At 43.5% G+C, this 20,395-nt stretch overlaps 1 protein-coding gene across 1 annotated transcript in view; it reads right to left on the reverse strand.

The window, feature by feature from the left end:
* Positions 1 to 3,907: 3,907 nt before the first annotated feature.
* Positions 3,908 to 20,395, reverse strand: part of ptch2 (patched 2) — a 29,175-nt gene continuing 12,687 nt past the window's right edge. Inside the window, 19 exon segments of the mRNA XM_034234552.1 lie at positions 3,908 to 6,035; positions 6,230 to 6,770; positions 6,874 to 7,273; positions 10,337 to 10,479; positions 10,886 to 11,023; positions 12,667 to 12,947; positions 13,046 to 13,226; positions 13,362 to 13,504; positions 14,008 to 14,532; positions 14,646 to 15,030; positions 15,828 to 15,953; positions 16,056 to 16,148; positions 16,269 to 16,424; positions 16,536 to 16,559; positions 16,561 to 16,668; positions 17,576 to 17,723; positions 18,684 to 18,805; positions 18,937 to 19,023; positions 19,128 to 19,236. Coding sequence (XP_034090443.1) covers positions 6,001 to 6,035; positions 6,230 to 6,770; positions 6,874 to 7,273; positions 10,337 to 10,479; positions 10,886 to 11,023; positions 12,667 to 12,947; positions 13,046 to 13,226; positions 13,362 to 13,504; positions 14,008 to 14,532; positions 14,646 to 15,030; positions 15,828 to 15,953; positions 16,056 to 16,148; positions 16,269 to 16,424; positions 16,536 to 16,559; positions 16,561 to 16,668; positions 17,576 to 17,723; positions 18,684 to 18,805; positions 18,937 to 19,023; positions 19,128 to 19,236 — 3,745 coding nt within the window. The 3' untranslated portion in view covers positions 3,908 to 6,000.

Genomic DNA, 20,395 nt, shown 5'->3' on the forward strand with positions numbered 1-20,395 from the left:
ACACACACACACACACACACACACACACACACACACACACACACACACACACACACACACACACACACACACACACACACATACATACACACACACACACACACACACACACACACACACACCACACACACACACACACTTTTCTTTACTAATCAGCCCTATTGAATTCCAGCAACAATGGGCGCTCATCCTCGGGCCACCCAAGCAGTGCACACACTCACACACACATGCATACACACCAACACCAGCATCACCAGATCACAAGTTCACTCTTTGTTCCTTCATTGTGTTTTCCTTTCCTCCATTGATCTCACCTTCACACACAGGTCAGGAGTTGGCACTGGGAGATCGTGTTATCTGGACTATCAGCTGCTATCTGGGCCCATACACAGAAAGGAGAGAGCTCCATGTACCACGTTAACATCTTACATTACTGTGTAGAAGCACAAAATGAATGCCAAGTCGTATGTTCATGATTCCAAGCCATAATGCATAGACTAAGATATTCTATTATTGTTATTTTCAAATGACTTTGCAGGTGTATTGTATATTTGTTAAACTTTTTATTTGACTTTGCCTCTGTTGTTCATCCTACTTCCCCTCTTGAAAAACGTGTCAGATTTTGTGTACATCTCTGTCAAAAAATTATTTGAATTCAACACATTTTTCCAGTTCTTTGATCCAAACTATAAAACCTAAAAATCTAAACATGGGGACAGCAGTTTAAATATATGTATCTATTATTATGTTGTATTGATTATTTAATTATCAAGCAGTTTAAAATATAATATGGTGTTTTATTTTACCAAATCCTTTCACATGAGGGTCAGAATGAGTACAAACCCCCCAGGAGCTGGTTAGAGTGATGTCAGACTTCTGGTCTCTCCGTATTCATTACACCATGCTGTTGTCCCCACCCTGAATATCCTCTTCATAACCCGAACATAAAGAAAAGTTCAGGTCAACGCCATGAAACTGTAAAGCTATCTCTTGTTTCTTATCTGATATACCTCTATACAAGGCATAGTTCCTGCGGGAAACTCAAATAGACCAGTTTTCTATGTGTGTGTCTCTGTAAATCTATTGAAACCAGTCTGTGTCGTCACATTTGTTTCCGATTATTTCATTAATTTATTCTCCGGCATTTAGAAGAAAATGAATGGGTACTTTACATTGTTTATATCTTGCCTTAGTGTAGCCTTAAATTAAAATGTTTTAGTGTTGCAACCACATAAAACAAATAAGTATTTTGATTCTGAAGATATGTTACAATGAGTTACTGATTAGCAAAACACCCCAGAATAATATTGCCCTTTGTCGGTGAAAATACATGTTTTCTCTCTGTGCTCTCCTAGGTTTCTTACATTCTCCTCTGCTACTTTTGAAAAAACCTTGTTCAAAGTGAACAATATTCTGAACATTAAATTACCTTCTCTGCCTCCACCCATAACTAGAGAGCGTGTTTCCATTTTCTTGTGACTGGGCTCTGACATTAAATACAATATGTTCTCCCAGGTTGACAGCAATTAGGGGGCAAACTTTTTTAATTAATATTGAATCTCGTCAGCATGTTTACTCCTGTATGAACATTGTGTTGTACTGTGAGCTTTCATGTGTGTGTGAGTGTGTATGAGGTTTGGTTTTAGCGGTGGATGTGCATGACAGTAACTTCAAAAGGCTGAGGTATCAGATTCAGACATGGGCTGCTTTGCTTGGGCTGACAAACGAGGAGCTGTTGTGTGAGAAGCGAAGGAATTTACAGCATCTACCTTTCATCTACACAGGTGGGCCTGTGTGTGTGTGTGTGTGTGTGTGTGGTGTGTGTGTGTGTGTGTGTGTGTGTGTGTGTGTGTGTGTGTGTGTGTGGTGTGTGTGTGTGTGTGTGTGTGTGTGTGTGTGTGTGTGTGTGCGTGTTTGTGTGTATGAGGCGGCAAGGGTGGGTATGTGTGTTTGCCTTTGAGTATGTAGTTTGTTTTGTGTTTGAGTTTTTAAGAATGTGTACTGCACATAAGCATAGTAGTGATTTTTGTGTGAATGTGTGTGTGTGTGTGTGTGTGTGTGTGTGTGTGTGTGTGTGTGTGTGTGTGTGTGTGTGTGTGTGTGTGTGTGTGTGTGTGTGTGTGTGTGTGGTGTGTGTGTGTGTGTGTGTGTGTGTGGTGTGTGTGTGTGGTGTGTGTGGTGTGTGTGTGTGTGTGTGTGTGTGTGTGTGTGTGTGCGTGTGTGTCTGCATTCACAATGGCGGAGATTTAGACAGACGAGTCACAACAATGTTCCAGGAAGCCAGTGATCCCAGACATTTTCCAGGTGGTTCAACGCTCCAGTTCAGTGGTTCTCTGTGTTAATTCTTTGTTCATCAAGTGGAGACATTTTAAACTCTGCTGTAAAAAAAAAGATATTGCCAAATGTTGTCATCTATCAATATAATACGAAATCTTATCAAACAAGCAGGAATGTGACAGTAAAGTGTGTAAGGTTCATACACAATATGAGGGATTATTTCCTAACCCAGGTTTGTGGGTTAGGTGACTGACAGGAAGCAGAGCGTTGCTCAATATGAACACCCTCACCTCAGGCATAAAGAAAGAATAAAGCACAACTTAAACCTATGAAATTCTATCGTGCAATGAGTTATCTATATAGTTGTTAAACAGTTGTTATCAGGATATGTCTGAGGCAATATTCAAGTAACTCATTTTTTCACATTACACAAACAAGTAAACAATTGACTTCTTAGGGTTTTACAACAATCCCGACTTTGTGAAACTTAGTCCCCTGACTGCACTTAACATGAAACAGACTAAATGAAGACTCTGATAACAATCGTTGGATGTTTCATTGTTTTTCATAACCCGGAAAATTAAAGTGCCAGACACACATGACAAATCTGGTAAAAAAATATATAAATATGAACTGTACCCTGATGGTGGAGTTAGAGGAAATGCCAAGAAGGGGTCATAAAAGACAACCAACAGCTGACATCGTATGCCTGAGGGTGGCGGTAGATGAAAGTTCACTGAGTGTCCAAAATGTAATAGGTTAATTTTTGTATAGAAATCTCTATATTTAATTTGTAGATAACTAATAAGTTGTCAAGGGAAAATATGTTGAAGCAGCAAATCTCACACATCTTCCTGTATAATCAGTTGTCACTGCTCTTGAACAAATATGTCAATGGACGGACCCACTGATGCTGCTCGTTGAAAATGAGACGTTCATTAAGATCAAGTTTGGTAATCAGACAAGGAGTTTGGATTAATTGTGGATCAAGGTTTTACTGTATTTTCAGGCAGAGACTTGCTGAAACTGAAGCAACTCATGAGTTTCCTTTCAATTATGGCTGAATAACCCAGGCATTGCACACCAACCTTACAAGGTAATGAGTTAAATATGACTGAGTCGCAGTATTACATTTCAAAAACGGTTGATTCATCCAGGGATTCATACAATCAATACAGATTAGAGTAAGGTACTTACTATACATTTAGTTGACTTTTGTGAACTTTCTTGGACAACGTTATCAGCATTTTTTTTTCGTGTTATTCATTTCACTTCAAAAGGATGCCCCATTTATACATGCATATGCTTTGATTCAGCCTGTATATAACCTCTCTTTAATGGAGTTTATAACATTAATTGTTTCAATGAGAATTAGGCCTTAACTAACTGTTTTTATGTGTACATGGATACTTGTGGGTTTAAAATATCACAAATCAAACCTTTTGTTTGAGACCTTAACAATGCACCTTGATAACAGAGTAGGACTATTTGACCAGTGTATTTAACGAGCAAACAGTTTGTAAGTTAGCTTGTCTACATTTGTGATAACGGTCCTGACCCCTGAGCTCTTTGCAGGGTCACAGATAATCACACACAAACACATTCAAAATGACAAGCAACGACCACAGAATCACTTTTTTCATTCAATTTATTTTGTTAGTTAAATTTCTATAGCAGGTGAGGGAACATAACGGTCACATAAGGGTTTTTTCTTGAGCATAGTTTTCAGAAGTCACAGTGTTTTAGACATGGACAAGAACATTTAAAAAAAAAACTGACAATGAAGAAGGAAGGGCCAAGAGGAAACTTAAAAACAAGGTGTTACAGTGACACAATCCTACACACCTTCTCCTTCATGATCCTCCAACTGCCCCCTTTGCTCCACCAAAAAAAGGCCTCTGCTCTAAAGTGTTGTCAACCCCTCCCTCCCACAACCCCCCATCCCAAAATGCAAACAAAACAAAACAAAGCAACAAAACAAAAAAGAACTCAGCAACAAATAGATATATTTATATATAATATATATTCACTCTTTAAAAATAGAACTTCAGTCTAGATACTAACATCTGTACAAACTACAAAAATAAAATTTTAATATAAATAATTTATATGGCATGACATTAACATTTTTTCTTGAAATAAACTACAAACCAATGCAGGAGCTTCCCCCTCGATCCCCCTCCCTTTTACACTCCTCACCGCTGTATGACAACACCTGCTGGCGGTCTACGGTCTGATAAACTGTGAATGGTGCTTTGCTCATTCTGTTTAATTATTCATAACTGCACAGTAGCTACTTAACTTTTCTTTCATATGTACAAAAGAAACCAAAGCTGCCACTTAAAAGAAAAAATGATATTAAAAAATAGATCCGCAAGTTTTTCCCTGCAATTTAACCTGGCAGTGATGAGACCAATATTGAACAACAATAACAACAACGAAAACGTTGTAAAGCGTACAAATTACATGAGAGTCCTAAGAAGGGATGAAACTGTATTGTGTAATATTATGAGGTTTGTATTAGCATAAGAGTGAGACATTAGAAAGTGAGCAGGTTGGAGCATTATAAAGACTAACCAGTTTACATAATATTTGCAACAACATGAACGTGTTACAACCCTAAGGCAGCCAGCAAAGAAAAAAGAAGGAAAATATTATTATTACAAAATAAAATCACTCCCTTTCATTCGATATTTTATAATTCCCTTTCAAAGTATTATCAGTAGGTGAACAATTGTCAAACACAAAGTGACAAATGTGAACTTCACCCACTGTAGAGCTTACAAAAACTGCTGAAGAAAATATCATCTTATCACAGCTCCTTCAAGTAGTTTAAAACTGCAGAGGATGTTGGGACATCCAGAAAAAGATTTGACATTAAAATAGAATTAGGTGTGAGACTGCCAGATAGATGGACAGATGAAGGTCGACTACTGCTTCTTGACAAACATTCTGTGTCTGGACGAGACAAAACACATTAACACCAAAGCGAGAGGACATAATACTGATCGCTGATTGCTGTGATAATAAGAAAAACGGGACAAATTGAAGGCACGACGGTTACTACTGAAAACAGTATGTGCTGTCGAATTCTCTGCTTTTAGACAGAGAAGATCTAAAATTGAAATACAACAGAGAGCGTGTCAGATGCAGAACATCGCACAGTAAAATACTGTTTATAATATACTGAATTAAACCAGAGGGGGAAGAGGGGGTGCTGCATTTTTTAAGGCAAATCACTTACAATTATTTTGAAGTGTAGCAGCAAAAAAGGAAAAAAAAGAACATAACATTACAAATAGATTTCAAACACTGACCATGTAAGTTCAATAGTCTAATATCTTAATAACATCTGACTTTTTGTGGACACTTTTTACATATAGCACATTTTATTCTATACACTGTGGGGCGAAAAGAAAATCAACCGCTCCACGAAAAAAATAATCTTTTACATCTGAACTTTTACACAAGAGTATACCCAAGTTATACAGTACTCTTTTAAATAGCTTCCTTCTTTTTTAGTATTAAAATATATACTCATAGATTTATATAATTCTTAAAACGTCCTTTTTTTCTTAATATGTCCATGAAATAAATCCTCTCCTTTGTGTAAGAATTCTATGTACAGTTGAGAGTTCAAGACGTGACGTGACGCCATGCGAAGCGTCAAGGTGCTCAGGGGCAGCAGCCAGAGACTCGGCGACAGAAGGCTTGTGAGAGAGTCTAGCAATCTTTAATTACCTGGATCCTCAACCCACCTAAAGCAGAAAAACACAGAAGAGAGAAAAAGGTTAGATATTGCTAAACAGCATTCAAGCGCAGAAAATAGATACTGGAAATCGTATTCAAAAAGATAAATGTAATTCTTGATTTGTTTTACGATCAGTTTCTATATGCATGTTTAGAGGATTATAATTGCACTCAATTTAAGATTGACTGGTTACTAACTCACCTTGTGTCTTGCCGAGTTTATGCTCTGTCTGGCTCTGTGTTGCTTCCAAGTCCTGGAGCTCTAAAGAGTCTCTTTTACATGAAGAAAAGTTTGTTTTGTCACCACGAGTTCTCTTAGCAGCCTCAAAATAGTCCGACTCACTGTCCGTTTCAAAACCTTCATGCATGTAGCCTTGGTAAGCCGCCCCCGGCAAGGTAGGGTGCACAGCCACCGTCACCGAAGCTGTGGCTGTTACCGTAGTAACAGGTCCCCCCATGGAGACTTGTTGCATCGGCAGGGCGGAGCTGCTATTAGTATAGCTTGGCCCTTTAGTCCTGTTTGGCTGAGGCCCTCTGCCATTCTGCAGCCTGGGGCCACTTTGACAAGTCCTCCCATGTAAGTGAGGTCTGTCGCTGGGTAAGTGTTGTGCCGAGAGCCTCTGGAGGCCCGGCTGCTTGTTTCCATCCCAGCATGTAACCTGGGATCCATTGTGGGAAGATTCATTTAGCGGTTCGATCCTTCCACCAGTTCCTGCTGCATTTTCTCTGAACGGCTTCACCACCTACAACAAATAAAATGTCATCGTTAACTTCTAGAAGAACACATGAATTTGAAGAACAGACAGGAAGTGGTTTCTATCTTATCTGTGTGGACATGCAGCATACCGTAAGTTTGGGGAAGCTTGGGTTCTTGCTGGCTTCCAGCAGTATGTGAGATGTTGCAGTTGGAACGCCGGATTCTATGTACGCACTCCGATCACAGTACTTGTAATCCTCCTCCCCAATCCCTGAAGTGGTGGTCATCTCCGAGTAATACTCAGAGTCTGAAGACTCTGAAAAAGCCTGTTGACGTGACACCCGCGGGTTGTGGTGACCCGTGTAGTATCCATGGTGGGTCATCGGTGGGGGCAGTGGGGGTTCAGGGGAAGGCACCGGCAGGCGGCTGGCATTATCAACCAGGGTGACCTCAGACGGGGGTCCCATCAAGGACAAGAGGACCGGCAGAAGAACCAAGCCGTTCAGCATCCCCAAAAGAGTGAGGATAGCCAACACAGCAAAGAAATACCTGAAGAACGAAGAGAAAAGGGACGTTAGTTTGAACATGAACCTAAAGGAGACACAGTTAGTGGCAGAACAAAATAGTTTCCTATATCCAATCTCTCTTGGGACACACAGTCACAGTCACACAGGCCCACAATCCTTTCATTCTTATTTTCCTTTGCATGGTTTTTAGGGATCTGGCCAAAGTTCAGATGAGTTTAGTGTCAGAAAAATTAATGAAAATGTTGACAACACTTAACATTTGACGTAGATTTTAATTTTATGCATTTTAGTGCGACAAGGAAATACCAGTTACCAGATGTTTTATATGGACACACAAACACATATGCACATCTCTAAACTCACACACAGTTGGCACATGAGGAAGGGAAGTAGCTCAGGGGAAGAAGTCAGGGAAAGCCCAGTGTTTGTGTATCAAAGGCATGGGGGCAAATCTGATTCCCACTCAGTCCAACTAAAACATGCTTTGATGCCTCTACTGCGGCCGCTACAAGACTTGTCTCTCTCTGTTTTTCAGTGAGTGTGTGCGTTTCTTTGCGTGTGCGTGCATCTCAGTGGAGCTTTGAGGAGGCCAGGGGTGGAGGCAGGCCACAAGAAAGAGCTCCCCAAGAAAATTAGAGAGGACTCCACTTAAACACTAACAGAAAGCAGAAAGAGAGAGAGACAGTAAGATGCTAACCACCAACAAAAAAAAAAGGGAAGGGAGGAATAAAATGATTGTTGGAACGAAGGGGAAAAAAAGACAACAAAGACGGGAATAATAGCTGTGTGGTGTTCTGGAAACAAGCTACTCTATCCCTGAATGGACTTCGACAATTATTATTATTATTACTACTACTTCACTTGGCAAAGGTCACTCTTCAGGAAAAAGTTGAAGGTTTGCATGTTGGGTGGGATTTCACAATTTCCTTATTCGCACCAATTTCAGCCCCCAACTCTCTCTGAAATACTTTCTTCTTTAACCTCTGTTCTTGTTTTTTTTTCCTTTACAAGAAGCAAAACACGTCATCCTAACCACTTTTGACAAAACACTTCAGGGGGATATTTTCATTTTCTTGCTGTCTGCTCAACTCATGACTGCCTTTCAACCACACACAGATATTTTATCTGAACGCTTTATTGAATCAAAGCACAGATGCTGAAATCAAAAATAGGTTGTCACCGTTTTACGGCACAGCCTTTGCCTCTAACTTGCTTTATTCCAAAACAGCAGTTTTACAGAGTAAAAAAAAAAAAAAAAGAGAAGAGTAAGACAGAAAGAAAGAAAGTGAGACGTTTGTGGGACCTCCAACAGTGTCTCGCTGTTAGGAATTCTGTTGTTTATATAAACTGTAATCTTTTCCATTCGTTGTCAGGGCCTGGGGAGCTGCGTGTGTATGAGAAGGAGATCGTAAGTGTTTACATGTCTGTACATATGTGCATTTCTTTGTGTGTGTTGTGTGTGTGTGTGTGTGTGTGTGTGTGTGTGTGTGGGGTGTGTGTGTGTGTGGTGTTGGTGTGTGTGGTGTGTGTTGTGTGTGTTTGTGTGTGTGGTGTGTGTGTGTGTGTGTGATGTGTGTTTGTGTGTGTGTACTATTTGGCCGCATGTGTTAGAGAGAGAGAGATAAGAGAGAGAGAGGAGAAGAGAGAGAGACGAAGAGAGAGAGGAGAGCGCGAGAGAGAGAGAGAGAGAAGAGAGAGAGATGAGAGGACTGAGCACAGCTATGCTTGCTGTTTATTCAGTGCATTACAAGGCCAGGGGGATGTATACAGCGGTATTTATTATAGCTGCTACTCCCCAGCTAGCCAGCTCTGGCGTTGCCCCATTCCACCCGACCCACAGCTACAGCTAAACAAGACCTCCAACAGAGATACTATAGACCCATTCTGTCTCTCTTTCTCACCCCTTCCTCTGAAAAGGATCTCTCACAGATGCATGGGAGAAAAGAAGAAACAAAGTGCTGAAAAACTGTTCCCTCTGACTTTCTTATTCCCAGTCATATTTACTCTAAATGTTTCCCTATTTACACCTCTTTATCTTTTCATTCCAAAACCGTGGAGGATTTGTTCTTCTTCCCACCCACCAGGACCTTGTATTCTTTAAAGGAAGCCACCATCAAAGTATTTCTCCTCCTTTCCATGCTTCTGTCTCTGCAGAAAAACTGGACTTTTTATGTCATGGAGGCCTGTTGCAGTCTGTGAGCTCAAGGCTGTGGTTTCGGGTTTGGGCCTAGACCACATTCAGCTGAAAAACATTGAGCTATTTGCCTTTTTTCCACTCTGACCATGAAACAGTGGTAGAAAACACACAAAAGTACACACTATGTGCACGCAGACACACACACTGAGGGGAGTGATGTCTGTTGGTGGGCTTCAGACCATCTGACTGCCTGACCGGTTCAAATTTAGCTCCAATTTTTATTACGGCACCCAACGTGGAGGGACAGAATGCCAAACGGATGATAGGAATTTTTACAGATTCCCCCTTGTATGTGTGTGTGTGAAAGAAACGCAGTGAAAGAGAGGGAGAGAGGGAAAGACATCACCCAGTGGGTAGCAGAACACTTCCATGTTTATGAGCAGCTGCTACACACCCTTGATGTTTTCCCCATTTGTTGTGCTGTGAGGTTGAGGAGACGGGTGTGTGTGCTCAGAGTGACAGAACCAGGTGCATATTTGTCACTCTGTGTGTGTGTGTGTGTGTGTGTGTGTGTGTGTGTGTGTGTGTGTGTGTGTGTGTGTGTGTGTGTGTGTGTGTGTGTGTGTGTGTGTGTGTGTGTGTGTGGTGTGTGTGTGTGTGTGTGTGTGTGTGTGTGTGGTGTGCATAAATAGGGGTATAACATTTCCACCTGCATGCAACCCTGACCCCCCCACTAAGCTTCCTCCCAAAGTAATGATGGACAACTGGCTCCTTACAAATACAAGCACACACACACACAAACACTAGTGGCGCAAAACCAAATCATTAAAGGTAACAAATGGGCTGTAGAGGCTGTGTGAGTTAGCAGCGTCACTCATAAGAAAACACACACACACACACACACACACACACACACACACACAGATGCAGACACACACTGCTTCTCACCTCATGATGAAGTCAAACTCTGACCCTGCCAGCATGAGAATGCCCAGCAGCGTGGAGATCGCTCCGTCGACCACCGGAGCAAACATGTGCTCCAGAGCCACTGCCGAGCGCTTGTTTCTGTTGCCAATCGCTGTCAGGAAGCCCTGCAGCGGAGGGGAGAAGAAATTAGTTTGAAATCTTGCCGATCACACAAAAGTAGTGCTTGCGGCGAGGCTTGGCATTCCTGCAATTTGGTTTTGTTGGGGATTACTACACTACACTACAAGACAGTACACTATGCTTGAAAGCTGCCAGCATGAACCAGGAAGACAAATGTTTCCTTGTAAATCTTTAATCACACTTAGTTTACCTTTTTTGACTTTCCATTTCAGGCAATAAGCCGCAGGACACTTAACAACAACTTAAATGTTTGCAATGCAGCTTATTGCTTTCTATAAACTGGTAATTATAAATCCTTGTTGCAAGAAAAATACATTCAATAATAGTACATCTTAAATGATGTGTTAACCCCCTATGTGTGCTCTTGCTCTGTGCTGGGTCTTCACTTACCAGTGCAATGTGAACGGTAAACTCCACTCCGATGCCCACCGAGGCGATCAGGATGACTACAGGGATGGCGCTCAGCTTGATGCCAATTAGACCCATGATGCCAAACAGCTCCACTGTCATCATAGCCAAGATAAACACCTGAAATGAAAACATGGAAACAAAGTGTTATAAACTAAATCATTTTCAGCTGCCAGTATTTGAGAAGCATAGGATGATGAGGAAACAAGCAGTAAAACCAAAATAAAAGCATGTGAACAATAAAAGCAAATATGCCTCTCCTAAGTGACTGAATTGAGCCCTTTTGCCTCTTCACCCCACACAATCTTTGACCCTGTGCTCAGGGTCTCAACCACATGGCATCAAATTACCCGGCCCGAGGCTAATACCTTCCCCTCCTCCCTCCCCCTTTCCTTCTCAGAGGTGGTTGAAATGATTGACAGCGCCTGAGACAACAGAGTGTGGGCACTCTGTCACTACCAGAGCACCGTAGATACATCTGTCTGTGTTTGTGAAGAACAAATTACCTTGTTTTTCACTAGATAGCAGCCCGTTTCCTTTTTTTTGTTATTGTTTCCGATATTTTAATGAAACATCTTGCAGTGTAATGCCTTGTTTTGGCTGACTCATAATCTTAATAGTAAACGTGCAAAGTTACTGTAAACCGCAACACAAACAACAACAACAAGTCTTAGAAAACAAGGAGGAGAAATCTGTTCCCGGTCAAAAGGAGCTTTTCATCCCAGCGGGGGCTTCGAGTTTGGACACGGTTAAATTGGAAATGATATAAGCCGTTTTTACTGCTCGACCACATACAGGCAGGGTGAAACCTTCGTAGGCAGGCTGATGTTTGGAAACTGTACGTGCATGTACCGTGCCTCTCCCTCTCTGTCTGAGGAGACTGTGTTATGTTGCTGTCTCAATCAGTGCTGCTAGGGACCACTACCTAAATTGAACACATTCTAACTGAAACTGGCACTGTTGTTGAGCTACAGCCCCCCCAATGTTCAGGGACATGTGGATCTGTGTATGTGTGGGCCCTTAAGGACCACCAGTCCAACCAGCTTGTGTGTGAAATGTTTTCCAACTGCTGAACACTTAGACTGTCTCTTTCCCTCTTTCTCACAATTTCTCCCTCCCACACACACACAAACACACACACACACACAAACACACACACACACACACACACACACACACACACACACACACACACACACACACACACACACACACACACACACACCCCTGATGGATGGGTTGAGCAGGCCAAGGTCGCAACTGGGCAGATCTGTCCTGTCCTTAAGTCTCTCCCTCTCCCCCTGACAAAAGCAGTAAGGGAGTTGGAGGTAGAGGCTTCAGGAGGGCAAAGCCTTTCTTGCTCCTTTGCATTTCCTTTTCTATGGCCGGCCCAGCCTACATTAGAATGACAAAGGTCCCCGTGTGTGTGTGTGTGTGTGTGTGTGTGTGTGTGTGTGTGTGTGTGTGTGTGTGTGTGTGTGTGTGTGTGTGTGTGTGTGTGTGTGTGTGTGTGTGTGTGTGTGTGTGTGTGTGTGTGTGTGTGTGTGTGTGTGTGTGTGTGTGTGTGTGTGTGTGTGTGTGTGTGTACTGGCCCTCCGCAGAGAAAAAGGGGCCCCCTAGACAGCGTTATTGAGCTGTGCTGAGAAGGGGTGAGAAAAAAGTGAGAGGAGGAAGGGGCTAATGATGTTGTTGAGGTAGCATGAGTGGAAGGATGAGGAGAAGTTATGATGAAGAGTTGTACAGAAAACGGATTGCTTGCTTACAATGATGCCGGCAGTCCAGGGGTTGAGCAGGAGCATCGCACAGACCAGGAAGGTGCAGGCCAGAACCACGCTGATGGCCAGCAGGAACCAGTGTCTGAGGCCAATGTACTGCTCCCAGAACAGGAATGGGTATCCATTAGGGTAGTTTAACACGCCTTTGCGGCTAAATTCGTCGCAGATGGACCGCACGCTCTCGATAGCCTCCACAAAATCGCTGGCCTGGCGAAGTCCGTTTAGGTAAAAAGGGAACTGAGCAAACTCCAGGGGCTCTGCAGCTGGGACTGAAGAGAAGATGAAGATAAAAGTCAGATTTAGTATGATTTACTATTTAGATTTGATCCACTTTTGCCAAAATAAATGATTGCAATAGGATACTTACTGCGTAGATTCTCTCCTGTGGTGTCATACTTGTCGTGAATCCACTCACGAGGATGGGGGTAGAAGTTGGCCTGGGAGGCTGCGTAGCCCAGAGGATCATTACTGACCCAGACTGTGAGGTAAATGTAGAACACCTCTGCAGGGATCAAACCCTCTGCATCCACCAGCCGACGAGCAGTCAGCTAGAGAAAGGCAATTCAGAAATACTGAATTAATGGACATTCATGCATTGCGTTGTACTCAAAATGACAGCTGATAATGTATTATTTCACTAAGCCACACAAGTGGATTCCTTTTTAGAGCTCTCGCAGACATACCTGGCTGTAGTTGAAAGGCTCTTTCTTGGAGCCGGTCTGGATGAGAAGCTTGTACGCCAGCGCTCCGTCCTCTGTGCCGTTACGATAGCTGTCAGAGGTAATCCTGCCTGCGAGCCAGTCAGCATCAAAAGCAGACTGAAGACCTACGTGTGAGATAAGACATGCAGAAAATAAGAGAAAAAATGAGTGTGGTGGTCATTTATAAATATTGAGTCTTTCATTACCATGAAATTATAGCAGATTTCCATTTATCTCTCTAGTGGCTGTGGTGTTGAACATGTAAAATATCAAGTTTCCTTTTCATCTGGCGGAGATTGCACAGTTTAGTTATCACTTCCTCCTGACTGGGCCTATGTAGCCTGAGGACACACACCCACACACACATGCAAAGATAACCTACGACCCCAACCCCTCTACTTGCACCACCCCTGAGCCCAGGTGGACGAGGGTAAACAGCAGGGTTGAACTTTCATTCACCCCTTCGCACATTTTCACCTCTGTGAACACACGCACTCATTCACACGAAAAAACCGGTTGCAGCCTTTACCAGATCCCGACATCATTATCAAAAACTCTCAGGGGAACAGAGAACCTTATTGCCTGACTGACTCAAAAGATAATAACATTACTGAGCTTGTATTCCTACCTCTGAGCCAGTCCTGGAAGTAGTGCAGCCACATGCGGGGCAGTTTGCTGTCGCTGTCTCTGACCACATATTTCACAGAGTTGAAGGCGTTGTGCAGCTGAATCAGCAGCCTCTGTGACCGGGCGTAATCAAATCCATCCATAGTGACCAGGTACATGTTGTAGAAGGAGAAATACTTGAACTGGGCGTCGATGAAGTCATACTCCTTGGTGTCACGTGGCACAATGTCAGTTAGGTAGAGGCCGTCATGCACCATGGTGGTCCCGTACAGGCTGAGACCCAGGAGGCCCAGAAAAAGAACCACCACGATGGCTTTGCTTTTAGGCTTGAGGAGCAGAGGGGCATACTTGTCTCTGGCGAAGCTGGAAAGGTTCCAGTGCATGAAAGGGAGTGGGACGCACTCCTTTCCCGATTTGGAATCCTCCACCTGGGCTAGGAGGTCCCGTGTGGAGCTGGAGGTAGGGGTGAAGAGTTGGGAGCCATAGGGGTCTGGCACTGAGGTGGTGGTGGGGGAAGGTGTGACGGCTAGAGGAAGGAAATACAGTTAGGAAATTAGAGCTTGTGATTCATTACTGGTTTCAGAGACTGCTTTATACAAAATAAAATAGTTGTCTGGATGTAAATATAGCTCTATTTACCTTGAGGATGGGACGTGGGGCATACGATGATGGAGGGCGGGCTGGTGGAGATCTGTGAGGTAGGTGGTAAGATTGTGACAATATGCTGTCCTGCTGCGTCACACTGCGTGAACGCCTGCACCGTGGTGGTGATTTGAGTGCTGGTGGTGATTGTGGATCCCGCCGAGTACTGGTGCGTGTGCGTCGTTGCCGTGGTAGGCGTGGGCGGCTGCTCAGCGTCCGACAGCTCGTGAGGAGACAGGTGGATGACGCGGTCAGAGCAGGGGCTGTACAGGCAGCAGAGGACATCCAATCGCTTGTCCTCGCGCCGGTGGAGGTCCAAACTGAGGATGGCAGGGAAGATGAGCAGCACCATGGCGAAGTTAAACACGACCACAATGGCTGCCTAAGGAGGGAAACAAAAAAAGAGAAAAAAACAGAGTGAGAAAAGCCAGAGAACAGTATGTGAAATCACAGACACCACAACCCAGCTGGGGAGAGTCAGGGCTCCTTCTTCTTCTTTTTTTTTCTTTCTTGTATCTCAGACCACAGCCCAGAGAGTAAAGAAAAGCCTAACTCTAAATCACCAGCCAGGAATACTAAGCGAGCCAGAAGGGGAGAAGAAGAGAGGGAGAAGAAAGAAAAGAGCGCCAGAATGAAATAACTACTAGAGAGAGTGAGAGAAAAGAGCGGGAGGGAATATATATGTTGCGAGTCTGAGCGAAACCATCACCCTTCACCACCAACGCCACTGCCTCCCCACTCACGCCAGCCCCTGAAGCTGACATTCTAACTGGCTTTGGTTTCCAGTATGTGTGTGTGTGTGCGTGTGTGTATTTTTGTGCTTGCTTGTGTGTTTCAGACCACCCACAGTTAGTCACAGATCAGAGCAAAGCGCCTTGACGGGCCAGTGATATACTGTTCCACTCCTCCCTCCTTCTCTCTCTTTCTGTTCATCACTCTCTTTGCTCTGGTTATTCCACATTTTAAACGTGCACGCACACACACACTTGAGAAATGTTGGCCCTGTAGGTGCAGCAGTAGTAAAACCAGGAACAAAGGCTTTCCTTGCTCTGAATGAATGTCACCTCTCTTAAGTTATCTCTTTCATTTTCAAAGGAGACTTTGGCCTCTTGGTGTGCGATTGTGTACATGTGTTTATGTCTGTGTGCATGCGTGTGGGGGTGTGTGTGCAAGACATACCTGCAAAGAGAATGCTCGCAAGGCCGGAATGGGTACGAGAGCAGCCATAAAGAATGCGATCATGTTGTTGATGGAAGTCAGGGCCACGCTGGTGCCGGTGCGACGCAAACAGTCTCCTGTCCGTTCCTTTAAAACAAAAAAAGAGTGTTAAGAGGGAATGGGAGGAGAGGAGAGGAGGGGATATGAGAGGAGAGGAGAGGAAAATAGAGAATAGAGTCTTATAATTACCTTAAAGGGGATGTTAGTTCCAGCCACTGTGAAGGAATGAGCCAACAGAAACATGTCATCCACACCAATTCCAAGGGCCAGGAAGGGAAGCACCTTTGATGGGAAAGAGCCAGAATAAACAATGAACATCAAAATATGGCCTTAAAATCACAGAAAAGAGGATAGCAGTAAGGTATCACTTCATTAAAGTATTGCATTTCCTTTGTGTTGTACCTGTGTAGTGGCAGCATTGAAGGAGAGGCCAAGCAGTGAGCAGAGACCCAGTCCTGCGGCCACTGACAGAGCCACCAACAGCACCCCGGCCAGCCCCACTGCACCCTGGGACTTGGAACAATCCCACCTTAGCATGGTCACACAGGCATAGGCGAGCTAGAGAGGAGAAATCCATATTAAATATTGGTTATTTCCCAGTGAAGTTGAACCTTTTTCATTCATTTACGAGCCAAAATGTATTGATTTAAAATCAGTTATAATGCTCACCATGAGGAGGTATCCTCCGGCCACCCCTGATGACGCTGACATCGGAGAATGATTTCATGATGTCGTTGAGGGTGGTGGTGGAGAAACCTTGGATGGACTGGCTGGAGTTGGATGGGATACTCTGGTGGACCACCTGAATAAAAATAATTTTAATTTAAATACAATTCTTAATTGTTCGGCACGTTACCAAAATAATTGTCAATTGTCAAGATAATTAAAGTACTGGAGGAGCAGAAATGCTAACTGAACTTATTTTCACATGAAAACACACTTCCTCCCTTTGACCAATGCTTCCCCAGGCCTCTCCTACAGCCCCATATTTCAGGGTCTATGAACAGAAAAAGCCCCCTTTTCCTTTGAAATGTGCATGTGTGTGAAAGTGAGTCTGTGTGTGTGTTTTTACATGTGCTAGCATGTGTGTGAGTGCGTGTGTATGTATGACAACTGAGGAGTAATGAGCACAGATGCCAGAGGTTGTGAGGTCAAAGGTGAAAGGGATGGGATCACATGGCTCGGGAGGCTACTCTCTCTCCACTCTGTGCCACAAATGGACCAATGGCCTCCAAAAGCCATTAACCTGTTCCCATTTAGTAATCATTTGCAATCTCAAATAGGTTTGTTTTTGTTGTTTTATGTGTCAGGAGGAGGTGTCGTGTCTCTGTGAGTTTACGTTTGAGTTTGTGACCCCTCCTCCCATGCATATGTCCCTCACTCTCCTCCCCCCTCCCACCCTCACCGTGGTGGGTGTCAGCTATCACAGCAACAGCTTGTTCCTATAACTAGGGCTCTGACAGAGAGAAATTGTTGGTCTACCACACACACACTCACACACACACTCACACACACACACACACACACATACTGGTCTGCCCTGCAATTGGCTTTACAAGGTAGTTGAAGACTGATGGAATTCAGACACTGCAAAAAAAATCCCACACAATGTTTGTGTGCGTGTGAGTGAGTGTTCACTAAAGCACTAAAACAAAATATACTGCGTTTTTTTCTGTGTGAGCATTTTAATAAACTTGTAATGTTCGCACCTCCACAAACTTCCTCTGCCAGGACTCTAGGATGGCGGTGGCCTTATCTTCATTCCAGTTTATGTCGTGGATCTCGTAGTCGTCTTTAAAGTGCTCGTACAGCTGCTTAGGACTCATCAACAGGAACATGGTTTGGAGAGCCTCCGCACTGTAAAACAACAAAATACAGATGTTCGTTTAGGATACCTCATAGATGTCTCTTTTTGCAACCATGGTTTATTATGTGTTGAGTTGAGTTGGAACCCTCCTCCACTGCATCATCCATCTCACGAATATCACATTAAAGTATTCCAGTCAGACTGTATAGATGTTCTTGGTATGCCTTTGCTTAACCTACACACTGGAACATGTCTTTCTGTGAATGGTTTAGGGCAGGTGCCTTTTTCTTCTAGGATCTCTCCGCCTGCCTGTCTGTCTGTCTTTCTGCCAATGTAAGCAGGTGTTATCTAGTCTGCCTGTCTGCTGGTCTCTCGGCTGCGATCCCAGATGTCCTCAGGTTTTCTTGGCACACAAGCAGCGAGTAGCAGCACTGCTGCTAAAAATGTGAAAGAAATTACCATAAATCACATCTAAGAGTGAGTAAGTAAGTGTGGCTCTTGCAGATGGGACTGGAATCCTCTTTCATTCAAGGCTCTGCCGGGCCTGTGTGGGTCATAATCTGGGCTTTAACCCAACGCTGTGAATCTATTTATATACCGGCCATGCTTTTAAATCCAGTTGTAGTCAATAGAAAAACACTCAAACTAAAGGAAGAACCTGGAGATAGTCATCTTAAAATCTTAAAAGTTTTTTTTCCCCTCCTTCTATATATTTTTCTTTTTGAACCTACACAAGAAATGTGTAACAGTGTGGGGGGCCTATCCTGGACCGGGGTCATACAGGAAACCGATGCCTCTCGGTACCAGGCATTCCTAGCATATGTCTGTTGGGTTATTAGGGGTTACACAGATTCCAGAGGCACGGCGGCTCACAAGTTGACGGGCTGCCTGCCCCCCCCCCCCCCTCCCCCTTCTTTTACTATCACATCCTCCAATAAGACAAGAGTAAACTTGAGACATATTCTGTAAAACTCCCCAGAATCTGAAGTGTGTGATCTTTCTCTACACACCTCAGCAGAATATCCTGGCTGCTCTTGACCCGACCTCCCAGGATCAGCTCCTCCTGCCAGTGCATGAACTTCCGGCTGAAACCATGGCAACCACCCTGGAGACGCCCGGCAATGTCAGGACTCTGAATGGATGAGCAGCAGAGGAACAGAAGGAAAAAAACAAATCAATATGTTAGTTTTTTTTGTAGTTGTGAGCGCTACCTTCATCCAATCTTTATACAATTTATATAATGATTGAAATGTGTGAGTTTACCTCTCCTAGCTCCTTGTTGGGCGCACTGAGAGGGCAGTCAGGGTCGGAGGGGTCTAAACACGGCCTGTTCATGTAAGCATGTCCCACCTAAGAGATAAACAATGTTAGAAACGTCTCAGTATACGGGGAAAACATATGCAAATAAGCACTTTGTTCATTCAGTAAATCTGTCAGTCTGTATTGTTTCCTACCTGTGCTTTGTCCAACATCTCCTTAAATCCTTCCAGTGAAGTGAACTGACTCAGCTCCTCCATCAGCTTGACTGGATCTAGATTCATCCACTGGATATCTGGCATGCCCCTGGAGAGCAAAGACACATACAATATGAGCATCAACCCAGACATATTTGACAATAACTTGAAGAAATAACTGTAAAATAACTGTTATCACTTTATGCCTGCAAGGATGCATGGCTTTGCTTTCCTGCAAACCTTCACTATGAGCAGAACAACTTTAATTCTTTCATTTCAGTTTAATTCTCTCTCCCTGGGCCGGGCTATGCAGGAGGCTAGCTGCAGATACAGGATCAAATAGCGTTTATTATCCTGTTTCACGCTGCCACAATGCCCAGGGAAAAGGCACGATGGCTGCCTGCTCGCTTCCAGTCCTCAATGTCCTGCACTGAGTCGTAACGATTACCTCTGACTCCCAAACATCTTGATAAGGAGCGAGGGAAGGGGAACGTTTGGGAGGATGGAGGAGAGGGATATAGGTGAGGAATGAGACGAGAAGCAAAGGGGGAAATCTCACACTTTTCTGTCTCTTCTGAGCATCACCTGTACTATCCCTCTTCGTCTTGAGAAAAAAGAAATCATAATTTGCTCTCTAGGAAAGTCTATGAATCTACCATAAACAAGCTTTTAGCTTTAACAGTATTCTTGCTGAAGGAACTAATATACATCTAGATTGTTTTACATGCATTGACCAATAAGTTAGCATGAATATAAAGCTAGATATCCTGCTTCCCCCCCTCCTTATTTATCTTTTAGAATATTATTCGCTTTTACTCAACAAAATAAATAATATCCTACATTATTGGCAAGATGTTTTGATTCAGAGCAGAGAAACACTTATGATTGACAAGTTCTGCAGTCCAACAATGTAAGAAAGAAGAGGGACAGAAAGAGATGGAAATAAAAGAATCCCAAAGTATCCCAATCTCCCTCCAATGGCTCATGAAGAGAGCTCCTCTCCTATTCCCACATACCAGGGTCCCTTTTGCTGCTGCTCGCAAAGACAAACTCCTTTATCAGCTAGTTTTTGCTTGAGTGAACCAGGCCTGGGCCCTTTTGTTTTTTCATAGATTGCTGCTCTTTGTTCTCCACAAAGTTCTCTTTTTTCTCTCTCTCTCTCTCTCTCTCTCTCTCTCTCTCTCTCTCTCTCTCTCTCTCTCTCGATCTCTCTTCTCTCGATCCTCTTCTATCTCTCCTCTATCTCTCTCTCTCGCTCTCTCCTATCT

Source organism: Gymnodraco acuticeps, unplaced genomic scaffold (genome assembly GCF_902827175.1).
Source record: "Gymnodraco acuticeps unplaced genomic scaffold, fGymAcu1.1, whole genome shotgun sequence".
Taxonomy (NCBI): domain Eukaryota; kingdom Metazoa; phylum Chordata; class Actinopteri; order Perciformes; family Bathydraconidae; genus Gymnodraco; species Gymnodraco acuticeps.